Below are 24,656 nucleotides of genomic sequence, written 5' to 3'. Positions count from 1 at the left end.
TCTCTGATGATCAGCTTTTCTTTTGATAATAGAGTTAATAATTCATTAAACATAATGAATACGTAGAATCATATATATGATATATTAACAAATACAAATTGTAAACGAACCCATCATCACAAATTTGATATCATATTTGTAATATTGAAAAAAGAACAAGTTTAGTACAAATTGAATATTTAGTTGGAGGGATAAAGTATTTAATATTTACCTGTGTATTTCAGATATTGAGCTTCCTTTGAAGCTAAAATATTCAATAGTGTAAGTGTAATGGTCAAAGACTCAAAGCTTCATGATCAACAAAGATTACAGCTGTGATATTAGGGTTGGGTGGAGCCTGGAGGAAGCTCGTGAATGTGATTATGTGAGTAGGACAAAAAATCAAAATGGGAATTAAAGCCGTTGATCTGATCGATCAGTGCGTGTTTCGATGGAGATGAAGGTCAAGCTGATTGATTCTCTGTGCTTTGGCCTCTCTCCATGCCCTGCAGTCCTGCACTGCACCTACCAATGAGTCTGAAGACTAGGCTTGTAGTCTTTCTGCTGCAAACTTTACGAGCCCCCCAATAATTTTGGGCCCTTCTTCTAATGGACTCTGCTTTATGCTTTTGATTACGTATTATAAAGGACCAGTTCGAGCCCAACTAAATTGGATTATAGTTGTTTTATTGAGGAGAAATATTATGCATGATAGCATGCTACGTGGTTTTACTTTTACATATCTATTCAAATTTACACTCATAACTTGTCATATGCGCGCTATACATTTAATATTATTTAATTATTTTAAAATATACATAAAAGGAGTATGAATTTATTTTTGCTCACCACTTTAAGGGTAGTGAAGTATTATCTTCTAATAAAAATTTGACAAGTACGTAATTTTTTTAAGGGTAAAAGTGAAAGTTAATAACAAAATTACTTTTTTTTTTTTCATTAAATTTTCAGAAAATGTCACTTGTTAAATTTTTATTGAAAAATAATGGTTTATCACCTTTAAAAATGGACTCAAAGGAGTATAAGTTGATAGATTAGAACTTAGGAGTGTGGATAATATTGACTTATAGTTTAGATATAAATGATTGATTATAAGTGTTATAATGAAAAATTTGAATAAATTGGTAAGAATATATCAACATGCCACGTAGTGCTGTAAACATCAACATGTTTTTTTGGAGTATCTATATTATCATATTATCAATATATAAAAATGAAAGAAATGTGAAGATAAATATGTGGTTACTGGTTACTGGTTACTGGTTACTGGTTACTAACATCTACTGGAATTAATTTCTTTTTGCTGCTGAAATGCGAGTAAATGCATGAGTTAGCTGTAAAGTACTGTGCAGTCTAGATTCTGGATTTTCTGGTATAGGGTGGTCCCATTGCTTTCCCTGATAGCTTGCAGTATATTTAGTGCGGGGAAGGAGATAGAGACACGTTTTTATTTCTCTTGGTATGCTAAAATTACATTTATTTGGCTGCACATGATAAGCCATCAATTAACCACCAGCAGTCATAAACTAGAGCCGATTTAGGTGGTGTTTTTCTACCACACAGTGAATGTATGGATACAGTTATCAAAAATGGGCTGGATTCATAACCCATTTTTGGTGGTGTGAGTGCACACACAAATGTGCCTGTATCCAAACAAGCACCAGCCATGTAGAAATTTCATCAATATAGTCAGTCAGAAGTTGGTGTCACATGTTTATGGATTTGACACTTTTGAGTGAGAGAGAGTATTGAGGAAAAAAAATCCAATTATAATCAGTTCTGGTAAAACTTTCTCATCTGCATTGCAAGGAATCAAAGATTCATGCAAGTTGGTAGTAAAATAAGCAGACTTCACAAACGGTGACCTTATATGGTTGTATGTTACATGCAATGGTGATTCTAATTTCTATAATGGGCCAATTACCCCAAATAAATCAACTTGGAAGGTGAAGAAATCAATCATTCTTGAATGAACTATGGTTGAATTGGTGAAAATGAGAACCTGTACAGTTTCACAAACTCATCTCTCTGGCACTTCCTTGTATTACAAGTATATGATTTCTGAATTGTATCCAAATCCATCCATACTCTGGTGTACCTTCAATAGCTGCTAGACAACAACACAAACAATTCCAACATTCGAATAGTTCAATACCATGTTGAACTGTCACCAGAAATCACCACAAGAACAGACCCCATCCTCAAAATGATGAAATCTATTGGCATCCCTCACAACAAGCACTCGCCTAAAAAGTTTTGAGACTAGTTTACTGAAATTATGGCAATCGCCACAAACCCGAAGGTTCTTTGTGATCCGGATAGGGGTTCCCTCAGGAGTACTAAGCAGGCCATATGCAATGGCCAGCCTTTCACTATGTCCATAAAGCACCTGAACTTTCTCCTCTTCCTCTACATTGTGCAAAACAAATTTGGTTTGAGCCACATAATGTGCTTCCCTCTCCAGTTTATCAGTAATTTGAGCTAATTTTTGGTAAATCTCCTCGGACTGAGGATGAGATTTATCCCTTGCTGTGAATGTATGAACCTTGTTTCCAACCTCAATCCAACTACATCCAGGATTTTTCTTCAACCCAATTCCCTTCATTCTTATCCTCACTTCTTCTACATCTTTCCATCTTCCTGTAGCAGCAAAAGCATTAGATACAAGCACATAATTTCCTGGATTCTCTGGGTCCAACTCTAAGATCTTCTTTGCTGCAATTTCTCCTAATTCTTTGTTAGAATGAACCTGACAAGCCCCAAGGAGAGCACACCATACTTCAGCCGTAGGTCCACTCTGCATTCTACTCACAAAATGGTATGCCTCGTCCAAGCGATTGGCACGGCCAAGAAGATCAACCATACAGGCAAAATGTTCAGGCCATGGCTCCAATTGATATTCATTTCTCATAATGTTAAATAATCTTTTACCTTCATCAATCAAGCCTGAATGACTGCAGGCATATAGAAGAGCCAAAAATGTAATATGATCAGGGACAATCTTTTCACCTTCCATCCTGTTGAATAAATCAATAGCTGATTTGCCATGGCCATGCATTCCATACGCATTAATCATGGTAGTCTGTAAAATTAGACTTTTATGTCTAGTACTGTTATATACGTTGTATGCATTATCCAAAGTTCCACAGCAGGCATACATATCCACTAGAGAGCTTGCGAGAGATCCCTCTAAGATGAAGCCTTTCCTAATAAGAAAACCATGAATCTCTTTCCCTTTCTTCAAAGCAGATAAACTAGTGGCAGCTGATAGAATACTAACGAGTGCTATAGAATCAGGTTCAACATTTGTTTCCTTCATGAAGTGACAAAGTTCAAGGGCCTCATTGGCAAGCCCATTATGAACATAACAAGATATCATGCTCGTCCAAGACACAACATCTTTAGATTCAATCAATTCGAACATCCGATTTGCATAATTTATGTATCCACACTCTCCATATGCATTGACAACTGCATTTTGTAACACTAAATCAAATAAACCTCTCCTTAAAGCGTAACCGTGAATTTCTTTTAACAAAGAAAGATATTTCAGTGCACCACAAGCCCGTAAAATGCTTTCTACCATCATTGCATCAACATCCAACCCTACCATCTGCACCTTCTGGCACAATTCTAAGGTCTTTGTGTGACAGTTGTTCTGAGCATAGCCAGTGATAATAGTTGCCCAAGAAATGAAGTCCTTATTCGGCATCTTGTCAAAAGCACGTTCCATGAAGTTCACACAACAACACTTAGCATACATATCTATCAGTGTGTTTCCAACCTGCAAATCAGAATCGAATCCATTTTTTATCGCATAAGCATGAACTTCCATTCCGGACAATAAATTTCCTAATCGACCAGATGCTGCAAGGATATTTAACAGTGAAACTTGGTCAGGTTTTGGACCAGTACTCTGCATATAATGGAACAACTGTATAGTTTCATTATATAGACCATTTTGGACAAAACCAGAGAGCATGGTATTCCACGAGACAATATCCTTATCATCCAGGTCATTAAAGAAAATGGCAGCCTCATCCATTTTACCACATCTCACATACATAGCAAGCAAAGAATTTACCACATGAATTTCAAAGCAGTGACCTGATTTCAAAACAGCAGCATGGATCTCCATACCAAGTTTCCCAGAAAAAGAATTCTCACAAGCTCGAAGAGCGGCAACATAAGTATACGTGTTCATGGCAAGACCCACCTTTTGCATTTCTCGAAATAGTCCCAAAGCTTCGACGGATTGCCCATTAGCTGAATATGCTGAAATAATAGAATTCCAGGACACGATATCCTCTTTTTCTTCCATAGCATCAAATAACTTCCTCGCCCCATCAAGATCGTTGCAATTTGCATACATAGCAACAAGTGAGTTCACAATAAATATCACATTGTCATACCCATATTTGATAGCTAGACCATGAATTTCTGCACCAGAACAGAGATTGTTAAGTGCAACACATGCTTTCAGTATACAAGGAAAAGTACAAGAATCGAGAGTAACCCCAGAAACCCGCATGTCCCTATAAAGCTCAAGAGCTTTGAAAGGCTTCCCATTTGAAGCATAAGCACCAATCATCGCGTTCCAAGTAAAAATCGTTCTTTGGCACATTCTAGCAAACACATTGTCCGCGTTCAAAAGGGAGCCACACTTCCCGTACATATAAACAAGCTTAGTACTCAGAAACACAGAATCCGAAACAGCACAAGATTTGATCAAATGGGCATGGACTTGTTGCCCTGCTGATAGAGCCTTCTTGTTTGCGCAGAGCTCAAGGACTGGTGAATAAGCCCCATCTAGAGAAAGCTTAAGTGAATCTTGGTGTGTGAACAAACTGCCAAGTGACTGAAAAGCTTCCTTTAGGCTTCCTTGGTCGCAAAACTCCTTCAAGGAAGGTAATTTAATGGAGTTTTGAGGGACTTCGAAGATTTGGAGAGCTGGGTTTGCTTGGGCTTTCTTCAACATGGGGTGGTATTGCACGGCCGAAGAAGTGAAGTAACAGTGTCGGGTTGAAGTAGCCATTACAGAGTACGCGCATGGGAAACGCAAGCATAATGATGCATGTGCATCAACACCATGAGTGATGTGTAGGAAGTTGAATGTAAGTGTAATACTATAACATGTTATTGTTAACCTAATTTAATCAATTTACTTAAATTATAATACATATACAAAATATATCACACGGCATATACAATTACAGACAAAAAATTTTGGTTAATTCGCATGACATACGAATATCCATAACAAAATTTATAAATCAAAACTTTATCATTAAGAAGTGAACTTTTTCAGAATTTATCTCTATCACAAACAAATATAAACTCTACTATTAAAAAGTGCACTTGTTGATTCAAAGAATTCAAAAAGTGTTCATAACATATGAATTCCTACTATACAAAGTATTTTTTTTGCGATAATGGTGAAATATTCCACCACATTGAACAGGATATTACCTACACATTTTTCAGATTAACCAAAAAAATACAAACGTAAAAAAGTTTGCTTTATTATTATTTAAAAGGGATGGCGCTATTGGCACCCCCAAAATACTACATACACTTTCATTTGTTTATTTATTATTTTTGTTCTTTTAATTGCTTTTTATCATTTGAATTGCCAAAATTAACATTACTCCTCACATTCACATAGTGAAACCGTGAAAAGTCACAAAATGGTAAATAGTAATTAAAAGAACGAAAAATAATAAATAAGAGGAGTGGTAGTGTTTTAGGTAGTGTCAATAGCATCACCTTATCTAAAGTTATCGCATAACCTATATCTTCTGGCACGGACACAAGTAACACAAAAGCATCCAATTCTCTAATGTATAACTGAAAATCTTCATGAATATAATGGATGGCAAGAAACACCACCGGAGACAAATCCTTTGTATGAAAATAAACAACTTTTTGCATCCCCTATGAAGAATTAGACCCACTTACATACTTCGTAAAGAACTAGCTTCCTTCCCAATAAACCTCGAAGGAAAGAGAGAGATTGTACATGTCACAAAAAGAAATGGCCATTTAAGTGCCCCAATTGCACCATTCAAAAAGAATTTTAGCCATAAGGCACACACACTCGACTCAACCAATTAACCGTCCCACACTGACTGGGACGACCATTATCACCCAACGTCCCATTCCTGACAAACTTCCCTGCTATACAACTTCATTACACACTGTTAGTCCATTTCTATTTACATCTAAAAAATAAAGACCTATAGACTTGGATGTTTCTCGGATGAAATGGAGATGCATCCTCCTATTCACGCAAAATCACGGCCTATCATTTTGCTTTCCCGATCAGATGCTTGACCTGCTGTAGCAAACATAAACATCCTGATAGGCCTCATGCTTATCTGGTTTTCAACATTTAACATAAGCTTATGAGAGGTATTCACCATTCCAGTCAATCCTGTATAGTTTTGTCCTGTTTCAGTCCAGGCCAGCCCTCCTGTCGCACATTCACTCTTCCATGTATTGTCAGCACCAGTCATTCTTTTCTTGATGAGGATGGACTCATAAAACCCTTTTGGGTCTCATTTAGATCAATAGCTGTCCCTAGTGCTGAAGTTATCACACTCGAATCAAAATTTCCCATCATCACCCCCGATTAAATGAAGCTTTCAAGCTCTCATCTGGCAGTGTCCATGACAGCAAATGCCCGCCAGAATCCCCACTTAATAACTGCTTGAGGTCACCTGTCAGGTGAAGGGCCGTAACAGGATGCTTATGAAACTTCAGTACCTTGTGAAGGACCAACCTGTACTCCGGAGCCTTATCACTGAGATTTAAACCACCCATTCCATTGCTAGTCGACTTCTGTTGAGAACTCTGATCGTTGGAGTGGTGAACCATTTGCCACACCTTAAGAGCCCCACTCTGATGACCCGTTACAAACCAGTTCACATCCAGCCAATCAGAAAAAGTACTACTTGTCACGGACAGAATTGAATCAGAAGGCAGTTGGGATGTGTTAACCATTGCAAGGCAGTCCCCGTTAATGCTCCAAACAGCAAGTAAAGTTCCAGCTGCTGTCACAATATCCCCAGTCAAGTCATTCACATAAATTGCAGATATCGGTGCTGGGAACTCAGGGAGCTGCCTAACAAAAACCAAGGAGCTGAGGTCCCATATAACAACAGTGCAGTCATCCGATCCACTCACAACCAGCATGTAAGGCTGACTAACATGAAGGCATGTGATTTTCGATGTGTGGGCACAAAGTGCCTTCTCCAACTGCAAGCGTGTCAAGAGACGGGGACCATACTTGCTGATTCTCCAAACAGAAACTAAGCCATCATCAGCCCCAGTAACTAGAATGTGGCCATCATGGCTAACACCAGTACACTGAATCTGGTTGCCCCCATGTAGGTTCTCGTGTGTGGAGAGGAGTCTGTCTTGATCATAGCTCATAAATCTTAAGCTACGATCAGGAAAACCCCAGGCAACATATTTGGTATACGTTCTTGGTTTAAGCAAACAATTTATTCCTGCCACTAGGATCTTCTCATTGACAGCAACAATCTGAGTTATGGAAGACGTAGTCTTACGAATCTCATGTGGAACAAGATGGTTTGAGTACTTGAGTGGATGAGGAAGCCTTCTGTCAACCTGCCTTTTCACATGGGGTTTGAGGAATAACTGTTTGGGTGTCTGCCCAAAATGATTAATCTGTGCTAGAATCGAGGCTTTCATTGCAGGGTCTGTCACTGAGTCTATGTCTACACTCCCCTCATATGTGTAGTGATAAAAAACATTCACAGCTTCCTCAGCCGCCTGTTAATTAAGAAGGAAATTAGAATAAAAAGTATATCAACAAGGGAAAATAAAGTAAAATACAAAGTCATGGAACAGCAAAGTGAAATTAACATAAGCGCTCACCATATTGAGATCCAGAATCAAACAAATTAAATCAGGTAGCATTATATATCAGCTATTTTCAACCTACAATTTATTTACCAAATTGAGCATTTAATGTCTCTTTGGTTGGCTGACAAAAACACATGCAAGGTTAAGATGACTTTCATCATACCATGTTTTAGGTTAGGGTATTTGTTGTAAGATATGAAGAGATAGGGATCTCTTGTAAGAGACAAAAAGTAGATTTCTTTCCCTATGATATCTTTGAAATAAAATATGAAGCATCAAAAAGCAATTCATCACCATACATGCAATCACACACACGTGAGAAATTTTTCTCCAGATGAGGTTAAATACTGGGATGAAACAGAAAGGATGCTACAAATTTCTTCACCTGAAATTCCAGGTACTCATTTAATTTAATATGCACGCTTGTTTCTTCTTTTTTTTTTTTTTTTTTATTACCTGAACTTTATTGGACTTATTCAAAAACTTAGGAATTAGTTGCAATGTGCCAAACACAAAAAGTAATTGTGGCTCTAATGAAACAGAAGCATGGATCATAATGAATCTTGACACCAACCTTCCCTCTTTGTTTATGTCCAAAAATAAGGTCTATCCAATGATGCAAATTTTCTGAAACATAATCAGATTCCAGTGCCTCCCTATGCCTCCTGATGAACTCTCTAACACTGCCTTTAGCCCATGGAGGTAAGACAACATCACCAACCTGAAATAGAAAATAAAGTCACCATATGTTTTAAAATTCTCATTAGAAGAAAAAAATGTGAATGGTCTTCGTTTTAAATCACCCCTCCACCTTAAATTTATACAACTCTCCTCTAAAATGTTCCAACCCTTGCAAGGATGCATTTTCAAAATTATATGTGCCCAACCATAGTATCAAGAACAGGTTGTACATCCTGTTCATCAAAAAGAAAATGAAAACGAGTGGCCAAAAAAAAAGAAAATGAAAACGAAAGGGTTGTACCCATATTTACTAGCGTTGTACCCATATTCCATACTACTGAATTAGTGTATGCACATAATATTTTTGTTGGTTAATGAAAGTGGAACATTAAACAAAATAAAAGTTTTTACTGAGCATTAAATAAATGTGACCTTCTCTCCTGATTGTTTCTCTCCCAAGTCAAGATTGAAACGATTTTCCAGGAATTCTGGCATGTAGAAAAATTCTGGAATCAACTCCTTCACATCTGATGTGTTGCCCTTTCCAGCTGCACTTAACCAAGTATCTCTAACACTATTAAAAAGACGATCAGCATGGTCAAATTGGCCTCCCTGTAGCTTTTGATTCTCTGCACTGAAAGGTGGTAAGCGTAGAAGATAGAAGAGGACGATCCCAGCACTGGAATAATGAGAACCATAATGAAATTTTGGGACCTCTGGATCATCCCAGCTCTCGTATCTGAGTAGAAAAAATAAACAAACAGTACTAAGTAATAATCCATATGAAGAGATAATATATATACAAATATATATAAGTTGGAAACCATGCTAGAGGAAGTGTTCCGGATGGTTAAAACAACAATTGATAAATGAAACATGGAAAAATTCCAATCAAGAAAAGAAAATGAAATAAGAATAAATCAGAGGCATTGATAGAGGGATGACCTTTTCATGAATTCTTCTTCCCCTTCTGGTGTCTGACAACCCATTGGTTTTTCAAGTCTACGAAATGTTTTTGGATCTGACAAGTCTAGATTTTCACTTTCATAATCTGCAAGAACCCATGGAAACACTGGATATTGGGTAAGATCACTATATCCACGTCCTGCCAAGGTGTTGAGATGCATGAGGTACTGGAAATTGCTTATTTCTCCATTTTGCCACCTTTTTGAAAAGGATTTAGCCATTGTCTTAAATAGACGGCTACCCTCATTGCCTTCTTGTTTCGCTGATCCTGAAATGGTTGCATCCAACCTAATGCAAGGCAGAGAATTATGAAGTTGAAAATTACAGGTTTAAAAATCCAGAAGATGAGGCAAAAGTAATTAGGCATGAAAACCATCAATACTCAGTATACCAATAACATAGGTAAATTTGCAGTTCATATCTTAAATGCCATGTTCCATGCTATGCACTGGCATAAATTCAACGTCTCAAGTCCCTAACACAAACACCCACACACATGTATCTACAAAATTCAACGCTAACAGAACATTGTATTAGCAAAATTGCATGTCATTCCATAGAAATGTAGAAAGTTCAAAAAAAAAAAAAATTTAAGCGTTGAAATCTTAAGTTGGAAGATTAAAATAAACCATGCAAAAACATACAACTACATTACGTAAAAGCAAAAAAGGACAGTGGAAAAGAGAAATAGAGGCCATTGGACATTAATTTCTTACATGCTATTCCTGGGAAGATTCATGGCTTGAAGATTTTTGAAAACTTCTTCCCTCTCTTTTTTGTGGAACACCAGGAGATCATTGCATCCATCCATGCTAAAAATCTCAACAGCAACAGGACGCAGCTGGTAATCACGCTTCAAAATCTCATGAACACTGTTGAGTTTCCACATATGCCAAGAGTGAGGCAGATTACCACTAGTACAAACTTTCTCCTTTCCCCATGCACCACCATTATAGGCCCATGCTCTTCCCCCAACCCACGACTTAGCTGTTGTGCCCCAAGATGAAGTTGACTTGGATTGGAAATCCATACTGCCAGTAACATCCTTCTTTACCCCCAGAGCCTGATCAATAACAGAGAGTTCATCTTCGCATTCCTTTTCACAAATGCACCCAGAGTCATCAATATAAAAATTTTCAATCACATACAGAGAAAGCTCGCCTATTAAAAATATACCATCATGTTTGTCAAGACCCACAACTCGTTCACAGTTATACCGAAATCGTATCTTTTCAAAAGGTTCCAGATAAGGTCTGATTAGGTATTCGCCATTATCATGCAGTTCCTTGTCTGGTTTATCATCTGTAACTTTGACATCTTCAATTCTTGCAGAAGAAGATTGCCTTGGAGATCCTAGGTCAGATCTTCCTTGAACACTCTCATCTAAGGGGACAGATGCCGCACTAGACTTGGCACCAAACTCAAGTGCAGAGTGCAGACTTGCTTCATTTATACTACTAGCTCTATCATCATTCCATTCATTCCTAACAGAAGCAACATCTTTGGCATTATCTGCATCTTTAAAAAAAGATTCATCATACAGCTCACCATCAAGACCATTCTGTTTCGCACTATCAGTAAAAAGTTGAAAGAATGATTCAGAACCATTATCAGAAGCATCCAGATCGTTCTCCTTTTTTGCTTTCACTAGCTCTGCTTCCCCTGCAAATTGTCCATCAAGAATGTTTTGGATGGTATCAATTTTCAATTTGCAGCGGTCAAGCTTTTTGCGCATCCTGTATGGACCTTCAATTGGACAAAGTTGCCATTCAGGATCCTCAGTAACAGAGGATTTCCGCATGGGGAATATTCCCCGCTCATGAACAAGTTGTTGGAGATGGGTTTGCCACTCACTCTCAGCATGCAGAACCCATCCATACTTGTCTTGACGGACAACTCTCAGCTCAGTGGACATGGCATCCCGCACCAATTCCAGTGCATATCTCCGTTCATTCACCTGCTCCCAGTGCTTTAGATCAAACTTTGATGTATCCTTTGATTTTCTCCCCATTTCTCTCTTACGACGACCCTCCATAGCTTTAATTCTCACTCCAGGAAACTTCGCTGATCCAGAAATATACTGTCCCCACATAATGGCAGCACACTGCTCTAGTACTTTATTCACAATTGGTTCAGAACTTTGAAGCCACTCAAAGAAAGCAGGTAAACTTCCAGTCAATAACTTGTCAAATCCACCGTGTAGCACATCCAGGTGCTGTCCTTGGTTTGGTTTAGAGACAAGCAAATCTTCAAGAGATGCCCGGCGATGCACCAGAAGATACTTGACAATATCAACTGCCATGTTCTGTACATTCCGCCGTTGGTCACGGAGAAGAGAGATTAAATTTACACAAAGACAACAGTTTATGTCGGTATCCATATTGATGGGACAGAACAAAATTCGCCTGTGAGCAACTAATAACTGTAAGACTGTGCAGATATCAATTCCCGAATCATCATGTGAAGAGTTTGAGTGTAATCTCTTCTTTGGTTCATTAAGCAAACCTAAGCACGAAAGGAGATCATCTTCTCCTATTGAAGTTAAGAATGGTGGCAGAAAATAATACAATATCATGCGATTTGTATTTTTAAGAATTGAATGTATATAAGCATCAAGTTGCCTGCTCCCTCTTCCAATAGATAAGAGACCCTTTCCACTAGGAGTAGCTTCTTCAATTCGGCCATCTTTATTTGCCAGTTGTAGCATAGATAATAAGAACTCGACAGTCTTCAGTACACCAGCAGGTTGAGGAAAAGCACCCATATATGCACGATCCACTATCATCCAGCATAATGAATCCAAATTCGAGGACCAACGACTTTTATCCAGCTTTTTCTCATTTTCTTCATCATCACGCAAGAGACGCCTTTCCAGAAAGTTCATCAGTCTACTAAGGCACAAACCCTGGAATACTAACATGGAATCTGCATCAACATATAGAGGAGCACTTTCCAAGATGCCCTCTATAATCTGTGATGCTTTCACTTGCTCAGTCACAAACTCCGACAGAACTTCTGCAATAAAATCTAAAACAGCAGTTGCCCCAGCAGAACAAGGGCCACCTCCATAGCCAGAATCATCCATTTCAAGAACCAGCTTTGGACTAACTGTAAAAAAGGTACTAGAAGGCCCTTGAGAAGGTAACTTCAGGTCTGAAGATGGATCAAATTCATTAGTAGTCACAGAAGAATCCATGGAAAGATTGGCAACCAAGGGAGATTTGGATTCATTATGGCCTGCACTTCCCAGCCAAGATGTCAATGCTAGAACTGGAGACAAAGAGGGTGTCAGTGGAATTCTAGAGTTAGACTTCTCTGATAAGTGGGGAGAATCAAGCATGGTATATGATGCAGAACTCTGAGAATCCGGTGGTTTAATGGGATCCAGGGAGTGTTTCATGTTAAGGAAGCTAGATTCATTCGTGCTGGAAGTGGCAGACACCTGGTCAGCATTCTCACCATTTATGCTCTGAACAGCTTGTACATCTTCTTGCACTGATTTGTTTAATTCCTGCTGAGATGTAACCTTGGTCTCTGCTTGCCCATCAGCCACAAAATTTAGGGCAACAGCCGTATCTTCAGAACTTGTACTTACCTGAGCATGAGGGAAGCTTCCAACACTAATGGAGGTTTTAGCAGACTGATCCTGTTCATGAGGTAAGCTAGAGAATGTGTTCTGTGAACTAGAGGTATCATCACAATCATTCAAGTTCTTCTCTTCTGTCTTTACAGAGAGTTCCTTTGCCATCTTCACAGCATGGCCCGCTCTGTAAGAAACCAGATAATCAGTTGAGTAAAAAAAAATAAAAAAGTTCCAACAAAATTTTTTTAAAAAAGTGACTGCTCTACTTGAGCAGAACATATAAGCATCACGTAAAATTTAGGAAAACAAGTCAACCAATATTACTACGTCAGAGGATATGATCTCAGTCCCAAGACAAACCTGACACAAGAAAAATATAGGTCAATGCAGCTCTCAAGAAATTCTGCTCGTTTGCAAACAGCAGTGAAAGGGGGGCACATTTTTGCCAAATCAACCATAAATCTTAAGACCGAAGTAGCAGCAGCAGGGGCTGATGCCTCCCCACCCATTAAGCGTGCCGCATATGTTTTATGCATCAATGCTTCACCTTGAAGCTCCCCAGCCATGTCTGCATTTCCATTCACAAGTTCTGCAACAAGGCCAGCACCAACCTGGGAAAGATTACCAGTTTGGTAGGCAAGCATTGACTGAATGCTCAACCTATCAAAAGTAGATTTTGCCATAGTAATCACAGATTCCAACAATTCTACAAATTTCAGTTCCACATAACTTCCAGCATTTGGCATAAGGGCATGAAAGTCTAGCATGCGAACTTCTGGCAATCTAGGATAGACAGGCTTGCCAAATATCAGACAGAACAAAATATAATATATGTCTGGGGAATCATAGAAACTTGGAAGCACCCTGGACAAGCCTTGATAACCTCCACTTGTGCGAAATTTTAGTGCAAATGTAGGAGATGAAGTAAGACAAACACCAAGAAGAGTCATGATCCATCTCATACTTGTAGGGTGAACAGCTTCGTCAAGAAAATATGTTATCAATTTAGACGAAACAATCTTATGCCACTGCTCAAGCAACTCCTCTGATTTAATGGTTACTTGCAGATCAATAAGCATCTCCAGCAGCATGTTTCTCACGATTACGTGCTTTCCCATGGCCTCACGCATGATTGGATGTCTGGGTGTCAGTTCAGGGGGATCAAATGTCATAATCACAAACCTAACCACATGTTCCAGTTCAGAAGACAAAAACCCATCTTCTAAAATGACCCCAAGTAGTACAACCAATTTCTCCAAAACAGGAACTTCAACATCACCCCGCTGAAGAGTAACTAGTAAATGTTGAACTAGGTTTATCCGGCGCAGAACAGTAAGGTTATGATTTCTGTACCAGTGCATGGACACGAGATGCTCAAGAAAACCGAGAAGCGCAATTTGTACTGAAACCGGAGCCGTTACCCATAATGTCCAATCCAACAGGACATGCTCAACCATGTCTGCATTAGACAAGACAATGCAATTTGAGGTTTCCGTCGGGATATCAGCAGTTTCTAGCTCCGAAATTTGACTAAATGAATCCTTTTGTGCAGAAAAGTCATCCATGTCTGCTTGAGATCCAACTGATGAAAATTCATCACGAAACCTTGACAAATTAAGATCCTCAAAACTGGTTTCCTGCATAGTTGCAGCTGGTGAAAAATTAGTCCGAGTATATTTCAACTTCCTGGGTTCAGAAAATGAAGCTTCACAGGCAGCAATCTGAAAAAATATCTCAAGAGATTGCATGTCAAATAGTGACATTCGTCGACGCAAAAAGAGAGACAGCAAATGGTATCCCCGGCATTTTTGCATGTCTCTCACATTCTGAGGATTCTGATGAAGAGCACAGGCCAACAAAGTAAGGGCCACGTGCAGCATGTCCCTGGTCTCTGCAGCCTCAACTAAGGCAAGGACAACAGTCATCCCACCAACTGGACAGATAGTATCACCAATTACACATTGCCTACATACATAAATATCCCCATGAAGACGTCCAAAACGTGGTATACCTGCAGAAAATTATAATTAAGAATAAAGGATATAAAGAAAAGAACAAAGGAAAAGAATTCTAAATATCTGGCTGCCCCAACTTTTCATTGATATAATCATATAAATGTCCACATTTAGATGCAATATGTGAGGCTTTGACTTAAACATACCCCCAATAGGAGAAGCAGCTGCAGACATTGGATCAACTAGATTGACCATGTGTAAAGCCCCTGATGCTCGAATAGCTTCTGTACAGGTTCCATCAAAAGCAAATATAAGCTTCTTTCCTGCGAGCTGTAAAGAGAGATTTCCTAGTCTCTCCAAGTCCCAAACAATTCCACTGCCATCCGCCTTGGAGTCTCCTTGCTTGGTAGCTGTGTCAAGCTTCTGTGCATTAGAAGCCAAGGTTAAGTCGGCATCTAAAGAATCTAAGATAGCCATGCTACCACCACCACATGCCTGGTTAGGGACAAAGCGAAGAAGATCTGTGTCTTGAAAGAGCCCTCTATATCCTCTACCAAGAATGTACATGAAACAAATACAACCTGAGGTGAGCACTTCCTCAAAAAGGTAGCAAGAGCGGACTTTCCAGGTCAAGTCACTAACTCTTGCACAGGTAACCGGAGTCCCTATCGTTACCTGCAAAGGTATTCCAAATGGAGATGGAGAATATCCTAGTTTCCCTGTGTGTCTCAGTTTTCCATCAAGATAAACATACGCGACACTGGCTTGGAATAGTCCAGCAAGAGCATTTGGCTTGTTATGTACAACAGCAAGGTGATGCCACCTGCCTTCCTCAAGTTCCAAGCCTGAAAATGATAAGGAGCATGAGTTGCTGGTTGCAAGGGTTAGAACACCATCCTCCTGAAGATAAAGCTCTGCATAGAATGTATTTTCATTATTTGCTGCACCAACAGAAAATATTCGTAGAATATGCCGCTCGTGATATTGCCCAATAGAGCTACCCCGCCTCTTAGAAGGAACAGCTTTGGAAGACTCTGTTTCCTTCACTTGCGACTTCAATAGATTTCGAAACTGAAACCAACAAACAAATGAATAACCAGCAGCTGGAGGCCATGATCTTTCTCCCAGAGAGACCTGAATGGAAGCATGACCAATCTTGCTCATGTCCATCTCTACAAAGGGTGCAAGAGGAACGCTTTCTGAGGCCATATCCTCCATAAGAATTAACCTTTCCATCATGTCAACAATTATACGACCTGATTTCATTAGCCTCATCTGCAACACATATCTAATAAGCATTCGGAGTTCTGATGCAGATAACCTGCACCACATACACAGTAAACCTTGTTATTTAATATAATAGTCAGACCATTACTGGAAAGAAACCTCAAATCCCAGAAATCCAAAATTAAATCTACAAGAAATTTCTACCTGTATGCCCCAAGAACTTCCACAATCTCCAAAGCATATTTAAGTAATGGAGATGAACCCAAAAGGAAGGGGTGGATGGTTTCCAACAGAAGTTCCACACAACCTAAATACATTAGAGAAAGTAGAAAGTGAGAACACTAGTCATTAATTTGAAAACGTAAGCATTGAATCATTTGTTTCGCACCTACAGAAGTGAGGTTTTCCTGATTGAAGGGGCCAGCACGAGCAAGCCTTTCAATAACGTTCAGCACTTCAAGCTGAATCTTGGGAGTAAAGAGCAGTAATGAACGAATAAGAACTCTAACAGCACCAGCATTGAGCACCCGTTCCTTATCAGGATGAAATGAACCTGATGCAGTCATTATTGGAAAACTTCTTGACTCGTGATTAAGTACATCAGATGATGTAGCACTTTCTGATGATGGTGGAAGCACAATTTCAAGAGCTAGTTCGAACAGTAACTGTATGACTTGCTTTTCACTGTCCACACAAAGTAAGCCAGACTCCGAAAGAAGATCATAGAAAGTTTGAGATGAAATAATTGTGTGCAATTTAGTCCTATTAACAGCATTATCACACACTCCAGCAGTCACAACACGCAACAAATACGTAAAAACCTTAATGTAGACCTCTAAAGAAGATTGATCTGCATTCCCTCCATCACTTTGGAAACTATGCAGTGTGGTAAGCAGAAGAGAAAACCCAGTGGCTTCACCAAAAACCCTCTGAGCTGAGCTATTAACTCCCAAAATGCGCCACAAAGCTCCCATAGTGTCACATTTTGCATCATTTTGAAGCCTGAATTGAGATCCCGAAACACTGGTGACCATTCCACTTTTTAGAATTTCAACAATTGCACCTAATTCTTCAGGATGTGCCTAGTGAAACATGAGAATCCAAAGTTACTTGGATAATAGTGAGCATAAACAATGTGGCAAAGTTTGACTAATGTATTACTATTTCTGCACAACAGCTTCTATAACTGCTAAGATATCCAAAGAGTTTATATTTTGAAAGTTCAGAATTGCTCACTAATTTTTATTCAGAAAAATATGAATAAAAAATTAATCAAGATATGAAGGAAAACACATTGAAGACAAATCGCAGAAATTCAGAAATGTATCAGAGTAACAGAAGATTAAATAAGTTCACAAACCTGGGTACCATCTTCAATGATCAAACATGACAATACCCTAAGGACCCCTAAACGATGTATATCAGACACAAGAAAAGGGAGAACAGCAGTTACACCATCAGCCAAACGGAAAGATGATTGATTGGTTTCTGTTTTCTTTAATAAAGAGACCATACAATCCCATGCAACAGCAATTGTACTATCAACTTCAAAAATAGGAAGCTTTGCTGAACCGGATTCCATTAGCCTGGGTGATGTGATGATGACATCCTTATCGTCCATGTGTTTTTTAAAGCTGCTTGAGCCGGACTTTCTCTCCATCTGATTAGTATTACCACTTTGCTGGTCTGAACTCAAAAGGAACTTGTGCCGCTTCAGGTCATCCAACAAAACCTCCAGGACACCAACTTCTCGGAGGACTTTCTTGTATTGCTGATCAAAGGATAAAAGTTTAACAAAAAAAGAAAGTATGGTGTGCTTTAATTCTGATGTTATGGGTTGCTGCAACAGGCAGCAAAGTGAAAGTAATTCTTGCTCAGGAATGCAATTCACAACAGTCACAGCATACTCAAGAATTTTTAAAATTATCTCTTGCAAAGATGGAGGGAAACCATCCATATTTAGGATGAGAAGTGGAACAGTCCGCAACTGCTGGCACAACTTGTAGTTTTCAAGATGACTTGAAAATATTTTAAACATTCTATTTAGAACTTCTGCTTGCAGCTCCCTGCTATCTGCTTTGAGGAAAATGTCCTGCAACATCTGCACTGCTTCAAGGTCTTTAACTTTATTATTGTCCTTTTCCCAAACTTCCTCAGCCAACCGGTCGGAAGATGCTGTACGACCTCTACTATGGCTACTAGACCTGGTATGAGAAGATTTGGAACCTTTGACTGAAGATTCCGTTGGGCCAGTTTGAGCAAGATTAACAAGAACATCAAGCAACCTAGATAGTGTGGGAGAGAGCTGTTGGGTTACGGGGTCCTTTTCCCCGGTGGGATCCTGCATGTCTACAACATTCAGTGCACGGGAACCATCTGAAGCAGAATTTTGGTCTGAAGAAGATCTAGAATAAACAGAATGGAACCCCTGGCTCTTTGGCATGGAGGAAAGTGTTAATGCAAACTGAACGAGGAACTGATAACCATGGGCATTATGTATATCCTCCCTAAGCCTGACACCACCAGCCTCTGCAGGCCAAAAGAGAATCAAATCAGAACCAACACAATATTTAAGCTCCAAGAAATCAGTAGAATAGATGTTTGGTTCAACTCCTAAGACCAACCAAAATTCCTGCTCATCGAATTAATCTAATTCAATCAAAGAAAGAAAATTGAAGAGCCAAATTACCAGGTCTATATGACAATTCCACACATTCAAGTAACAAGTCCACAATGCCCATAGTGTATGCAGAATCACCGCAATCAGGATTGAAATCTTTAACAGCCGTTAAAAGAACTTTTATCTGCACATGGGAAAAGAAAATCACAAGGTGAGAAATATAGCACAAGGATAACAAGAACACCATGGATCAAACCATGATTACAAGATAAGCAATAAAAAAAAAAAAGTTCGCAGAGCCTGTTTGGTCACCATCCGCTAGCTTATGTTACTGATAAAATATTAAGCTATGCATTCATCAAACATGACCTAGGGGGTATGAGAAAATGACAAGGTGAGAAAAATATTAAGGAAACAAGAAAACGATGGATCAAACCATGACTATAAGAAATAAATTAAAGAAAAGTTTGCATGGCTTGTCTTCTCGACATCTACTAGTCAAACATGACCTAGAAGGGTATGTAGGAAGCATACGTGACCAGTATGTAGGCAGTAGCAAGCATACATGGTTAGTGTAGCAGATATATTCAGTATATTTGACCATGCATCAATACAATAAATGCATATTATATATTACCATACCAGATGATGTTTGTGAATATATTTTGCTGTGCTCCCATTGTCATTGACCAAAAGAAGACCAAGAATCTGGAACAATAACCAGAAGTTAACACAAGCAAATACAACTACCAGGTTACAAAGCTAATTAAATATTCTGACTGTATGTTGCTATGCAGCCATGTCACTGCAAATACAGAAGGCAATATGTGCTATGCACCTACCTGCATAGCATGTCTATGAAGCTGTATGCTGTGCAGCAGAACTAGGCCCTCCTTATATTGAGAGAAGACTGCCAAGGACCCATTGACCACCATCTGAAAGAGCAACTGAAGCGAATCATCCTCAATCAGACTTTGTGCTGCCAAAGGATGGTTTGCCAATGCTTTCATAATATGCACAACACTTCCCTCTACCTGCATAATTGTAGGTTAAAAAGGCCGTAACAAAATTGTGTTCAAAATATATCATGGATTGATTTCATAAAAAATACATCACAGTACAAAACCCAAATAATAACTGCAAAACTTCATGTACATCCATGCATATACATTGCATAATTCAAAAACATGCATGGGTTTGTGTACCATTAAGCAAAAGCTACCTCAAGCCGACGGACTTGACCAGCTTCACCATCATAATATTTCTCAGCTAAAACTGTTTCTTCATGACCAACAGCCTTTTGCTTTTGATTGGCTTCATCAGGATTCAGGAGGGCGTTGAGAATATAAATGAGACAGCACAATATCCCCGAATCAAGGAGAGATTGCTTATCAATAGGCTGCAAACAGCAAAAGATTGTGTACAGTGGTGAACAAATCCCATGCCCTTTTAATAGGCGATGCATACAAGTTTCTACGGAAAAAATCACAAATGCAATAAAGACATAACAATATAGTATTTAACAAGACCTCGAATATAGAGATATTCTCTGGATAGGGGAAATTTGAAAAGAAAAAAATCATTGAAAGCCGACACAACCAAAGAGGTATTACAATCTAGCAAAATTTAAAGAAAATTTACCCCGGAAACAAGGACTTCTATTGCAGTTAACAAATTTGAACCAGGACTGATGCCATCCTGCACAGAAGTAAGCAGGAATATGACTTCGTAAAAAAAAATCAATAGAAAGGAAAAACAATGATAGGACCCAGACAGATACATCTAAAAACCCAACCTTTGCTACTTCTGAAAAAAACTTCAACACTTTTGCTACATCCAAAAATCTTGTTCTGCTGCTGATTTTTAACTTCTCAATATCTGTTACAAATGCTCTTCCCACGACGAATGAGAATATATGTGTTTCAACTAACCTGTGATTCATGAGAACTTGCAATGTTAGTCTATAAGCTCAGGACTTTCTTTCTTTTTCCATGAGACGAGTTCAACAAACTCAAAATAAGATAAATTGCAACTAATTTCCAGTTAAAAAGTGGCAAAGTTGTCATTTTACTAAAACAAGCAAAAGTCCTATTTTAGTATTCATTACCTAAGGTAAAAACTATTTTATATAATCAAACAAAACCATATCTCTATGAAATCATAAGTTAAAATCAAATAGAAGCTTCCAACTAGACATGACAAAAGGTTTTTCGTTAATGGGATCCAACAAAAATAAATTGAGGGATGATAACTTGCATCTCTATTACAAAGAAAAATTGGCCCATGGCAAAGGTAATTTTATCACAGCTATATGAATCATAAAAATTACATCCATGTTGCCTTTTTTTCTGAGAAATAATGTCCTAATCAATGAAGCAGATTAGATAAGGAGGAGAGTGTTCATACATAGTAACTAATTGAGCTACATTTGCATGCTGCTTTACTAATCTACAAAAGACATCTACAGTTAAATTCAAGGCCGCTTCTTTCTCCTGCATGTACAAGAAAGAAAAAAGGCATTAGAACCCATAACTTTTTCAGTTATAAACAATAATTTCTTCTGAGTTAAAATAGGACAAAAGGTTCTACGAAGAAAAATTTAATTTTGATATTTTTATCCTAATTTAGGGGTTTGATTAGTAACTTAAGTTGATTACGAAGTTTATTATGAGATTTAATTTCCAGAATAGCCCTGTAAATAGGTCATGATGGAACTCTTTGGGGACAGACTTGACTGATATTATTGAATTTGAAAACCCAGCCTCACACTTGTTCTTCCTCTTCTCTCTCCTTTCCTCTCTCTTTTATTTCTCTCTCTACCCTCTTTTCTCCCTATTCATTCTGCATCACAGTAAGAAAGAAGATAGCACGAGACATGAATAATAAAAAACAAACCTTTTCAGAGCTGGATGACCGAAACTCTTCCCAAAACCTCTTGAAGTCCAATTCCAGTTCATGTTTGTCTCTGTTTTCACAGGCATGTACGTTAATGATCCTTCAATGGAGCACTATCAAACTGAAATATATAATCTACAAACAATTGATACCATGACATTCTTGTTCTAAGACTTATAAAAGCATGTATGTCAGAAAAATCTCGATGATGACCCTCACAAAAACCCTATGATATCTGGTGTGAAAAAATAGCATTAACTCTTTTAGTCTTTTTCTTTCTAACAAGAAGCTGGAAATAACATTTTGATACTTCAATCCAACCACGTTTTCAGTGGCAAGCACAAATATGTATGTATGTTTGTAGACACACCTCTTTACCCTCCAAATCCCCAATTGTTAGCACACTAGCTAGTTGCTCTATTCTACATGACCTTAACCACATCATCAAACATGACCTATTGCCTTTTTCTTTCTAAAACAATTAAGGTATTTCAAGGTTGGGTATGCAAAATTATCATTAATGACAGAGGATCCAAAGCCACCAGGCTGATTATCATCTAACTTGGGCCATAATATGGTAGAGCAGAAATGCGTTGAAGGATGGGGAGATTAGCTGATCAGCCTGATCATATATCAACAGATAACGCAAACCCTATAATGACTGAGGAATTGCCAGCATAGATGCCATGAATGAGATGTCAATGATACCAAAATAACAACAGGCAAGGCAATGCAAACATGGTCTATACTCTAAACAACAGAGAAAGAAAACTTCTAATGAAAACCATTCCTGCACATTAAAAGTAATTATCAAATCGTCTACTAAAACCTAACCGAAGGCTGATTTTAGATTACACAAGTCTAACAATCTAGCATTTGATCAAGCACCAAGCTTGAAGCTGCAATGCTTAAGTCAACAAATCCTCTTCGGAGCTTACTCACTAAAAAATACAAAAACTACAAGCTACCTCAGAGTGCATAACATCATTAGTAAAAAGCATACTCAACCCACCACCTAAAACCCAGCAAACCCCACATTAGTAATAAACAAACAAATGATTAAAAGCCAATGCCGTACTGAAATCGAACCAGTTGATCAGAGTTCGACAACAAACCCCATAATTAAAATAATTAAAATTTAAGAAAAAAAAAATGAAAAAGGAAAAACGAGTAGAGTAATGGACCTTGAAGGAGAATACGAGCCGTGAAGAGCTGAAAGAGCATTGCTCTGGGAAGACGGAACCGACGAAGAAGAAGAAGAAGAAGAAGCGGCAGCAGTGGCAGAAGCAGAGGAAGCAGACGAAGGTGATTGAGTGAGACCGACCTTCTCTTTTAAGTCCTTAAGCAATGATCCCCATTTCATCGTTTTCCCTTTCGATCCCTGAAACATGCGCCTCCTCTCTCATCCGCCGCACCAGATCCAAGCCTCCTAAAAAGGATCTGATCCAGCCAAACACCTCCTAATCCCTCTAATAATATTCTCCACCCACAAAAATCCAAACAATCCAATCCGAATTTCAAAATCGCAATTTGGGGACAAAATTTTCAAACAATTACGGAGCTATCAATGCATCAGAGCACGAACATTCGAAAATTTGATTTTGTTTTTCGTTTTCGATTTTGAGCTTGATCTGTGTTCGCTGTGTTTCCTTTCTTTTCTTCAGGATTTTTTTCCCGGATTTCGTTCAATTTTTTCTCGGGATTTTCCTTTCTTTCTCTTTTTTTTCTGGGTTTTCTGGGTGCGAGCCCTGAAAAGAAGGAAGCGAACGAGAAACGCGGAGTTGAGAAAATATGAAAGAAATGAAAAAAAGAAAGAAGCAATAACTCTGTCTGTGACTGTTCTCGGACGGCCTCTCCGCGCCTTGTTCGTCGCTTCTTTCTATATCCCTCACTCTTAAGATTCAATTATTCAAATAAAAAAATAAAAATAAAAAGTTAATTACACTTATACCTTTTAAAATTTATTGTCTTTTTATATACACTTTCTGAAGTTTTAATAATTACACATACACCTCTTTTGAGGTTTTAAAACTATTGCATATAACTCCCTACAAGAGAAAAAAATAAATAAACAAAAAATAAAATATTTGTATTGAGGTTGGAGCTTACACTTTAAGTAATCTTATTAGGCCATTTACTCCTTAATATGTTTTTTTTGCATAATTTTTTATAATTTTTTATCTCACTATAGGGGGTTATATGCAACAGTTTTGAAACTTCAGAGGGTGTATGTGTAATTATTGAAATCTCAGTAGATGTATGTAAAAAGACGATAAATCTTAAGGGGTGTAAGTATAATTAACGCAAAAAAAAAACATATATCATTTTGAGTGCTATTATTTGCACACCTTTTTTTTTCTTTTTACACGCTCCTCAACCACGTCAGCGTGGGATCCATGCCTCCCAGCCTTCCACGTGGCGTCTTGAAATTAACGTGCAGGACGTGAGAGGCTCTCTCTGACTCTCTCTTTATCCGGTCTTTGTTTGGTTCCTTCTGCAAAATCAAATTATAATAATGCAAATAGAGGTTAATTAATTGCTTTTGTAAAGCTTTTTTCTCAATTTATTTATTTGTTTATTGTCATTTGTCGCAAGCATTTAATTATTGATGCAACCTTTGCTTGTGCCTTAATGGCAAAGGGATCGCACATAACCATGTTTTAGGTGTTCATGAACCTTTTTTCTTCTTTGTTTTAAGGTGCCTTTTTTCTTCTTTGTTTTATTGTAATTCTTTTTCATTGTTAACATGTATGTATAATGTAGAAAACAACTTACATTGATAGGGATAGCTTATATGGCATTACTAACAAAAAAGAGGGAGATTTGGGACTAATCCTCCTTT

The 24,656-nt window shown here is 38.2% G+C and overlaps 2 protein-coding genes across 3 annotated transcripts; both read right to left on the bottom strand.

Annotated features, from left to right (window-relative positions):
* Positions 1-1,759: 1,759 nt before the first annotated feature.
* On the bottom strand, positions 1,760-5,066 carry OTP86 (Tetratricopeptide repeat (TPR)-like superfamily protein). The gene has a single exon (XM_086254877.1). It carries the CDS (start codon positions 5,030-5,032, stop codon positions 2,165-2,167), a length of 2,868 nt encoding a protein of 955 aa, XP_086111003.1. The 5' UTR covers positions 5,033-5,066; the 3' UTR covers positions 1,760-2,164.
* A 754-nt stretch (positions 5,067-5,820) lies between these two features.
* Positions 5,821-23,655, bottom strand: SPI (BEACH-DOMAIN HOMOLOG A1). 2 transcript variants are annotated; one of them, XM_086252815.1, is made up of 19 exons: positions 22,999-23,655; positions 21,815-21,884; positions 21,326-21,411; positions 20,715-20,850; positions 20,561-20,617; positions 20,142-20,318; positions 19,762-19,953; positions 19,562-19,627; positions 18,989-19,103; positions 17,660-18,828; positions 16,688-17,381; positions 16,504-16,606; positions 15,279-16,393; positions 13,478-15,128; positions 10,251-13,301; positions 9,514-9,822; positions 9,001-9,307; positions 8,462-8,608; positions 5,821-7,794 (listed from the first exon to the last, which is right to left on the bottom strand). In XM_086252815.1, the coding sequence occupies exons 1-19, from the start codon at positions 23,202-23,204 to the stop codon at positions 6,619-6,621; spliced, it is 10,827 nt and encodes a 3,608-aa protein (XP_086108941.1). In that variant the 5' UTR covers positions 23,205-23,655; the 3' UTR covers positions 5,821-6,618. The 2 variants fall into 2 exon arrangements, with proteins under 2 accessions (XP_086108941.1, XP_086108942.1); XM_086252816.1 differs by lacking the exons at positions 20,561-20,617; positions 20,715-20,850; positions 21,326-21,411; positions 21,815-21,884; positions 22,999-23,655 and having other exon boundaries at positions 20,125-20,254.
* Between the last annotated feature and the right edge of the window lie 1,001 nt (positions 23,656-24,656).

This window comes from Dryas octopetala, chromosome 8 (genome assembly GCF_963921425.1).
Source record: "Dryas octopetala chromosome 8, drDryOcto1.1, whole genome shotgun sequence".
In the NCBI taxonomy this organism is placed as follows: Eukaryota; Viridiplantae; Streptophyta; class Magnoliopsida; order Rosales; family Rosaceae; genus Dryas; species Dryas octopetala.
The sequence above is the reverse complement of the archived record's forward strand: the minus strand, read 5'-3'. Positions and strand labels throughout refer to the sequence as shown.

Coding starts and splice junctions, on each gene's coding strand:
- SPI (XM_086252815.1), bottom strand. CDS start 23,204: ATGTTTCAGGGATCGAAAGGGAAAACGATGAAATGGGGATCATTGCTT. Junction 19,954..20,141: donor GTCAAGTCCGTCGGCTTGAG/GTAGCTTTTGCT, acceptor ACAATTATGCAG/GTAGAGGGAAGTGTTGTGCA. Junction 19,104..19,561: donor ATATTCACAAACATCATCTG/GTATGGTAATAT, acceptor TCCCATGTGCAG/ATAAAAGTTCTTTTAACGGC.
- OTP86 (XM_086254877.1), bottom strand. CDS start 5,032: ATGGCTACTTCAACCCGACACTGTTACTTCACTTCTTCGGCCGTGCAA.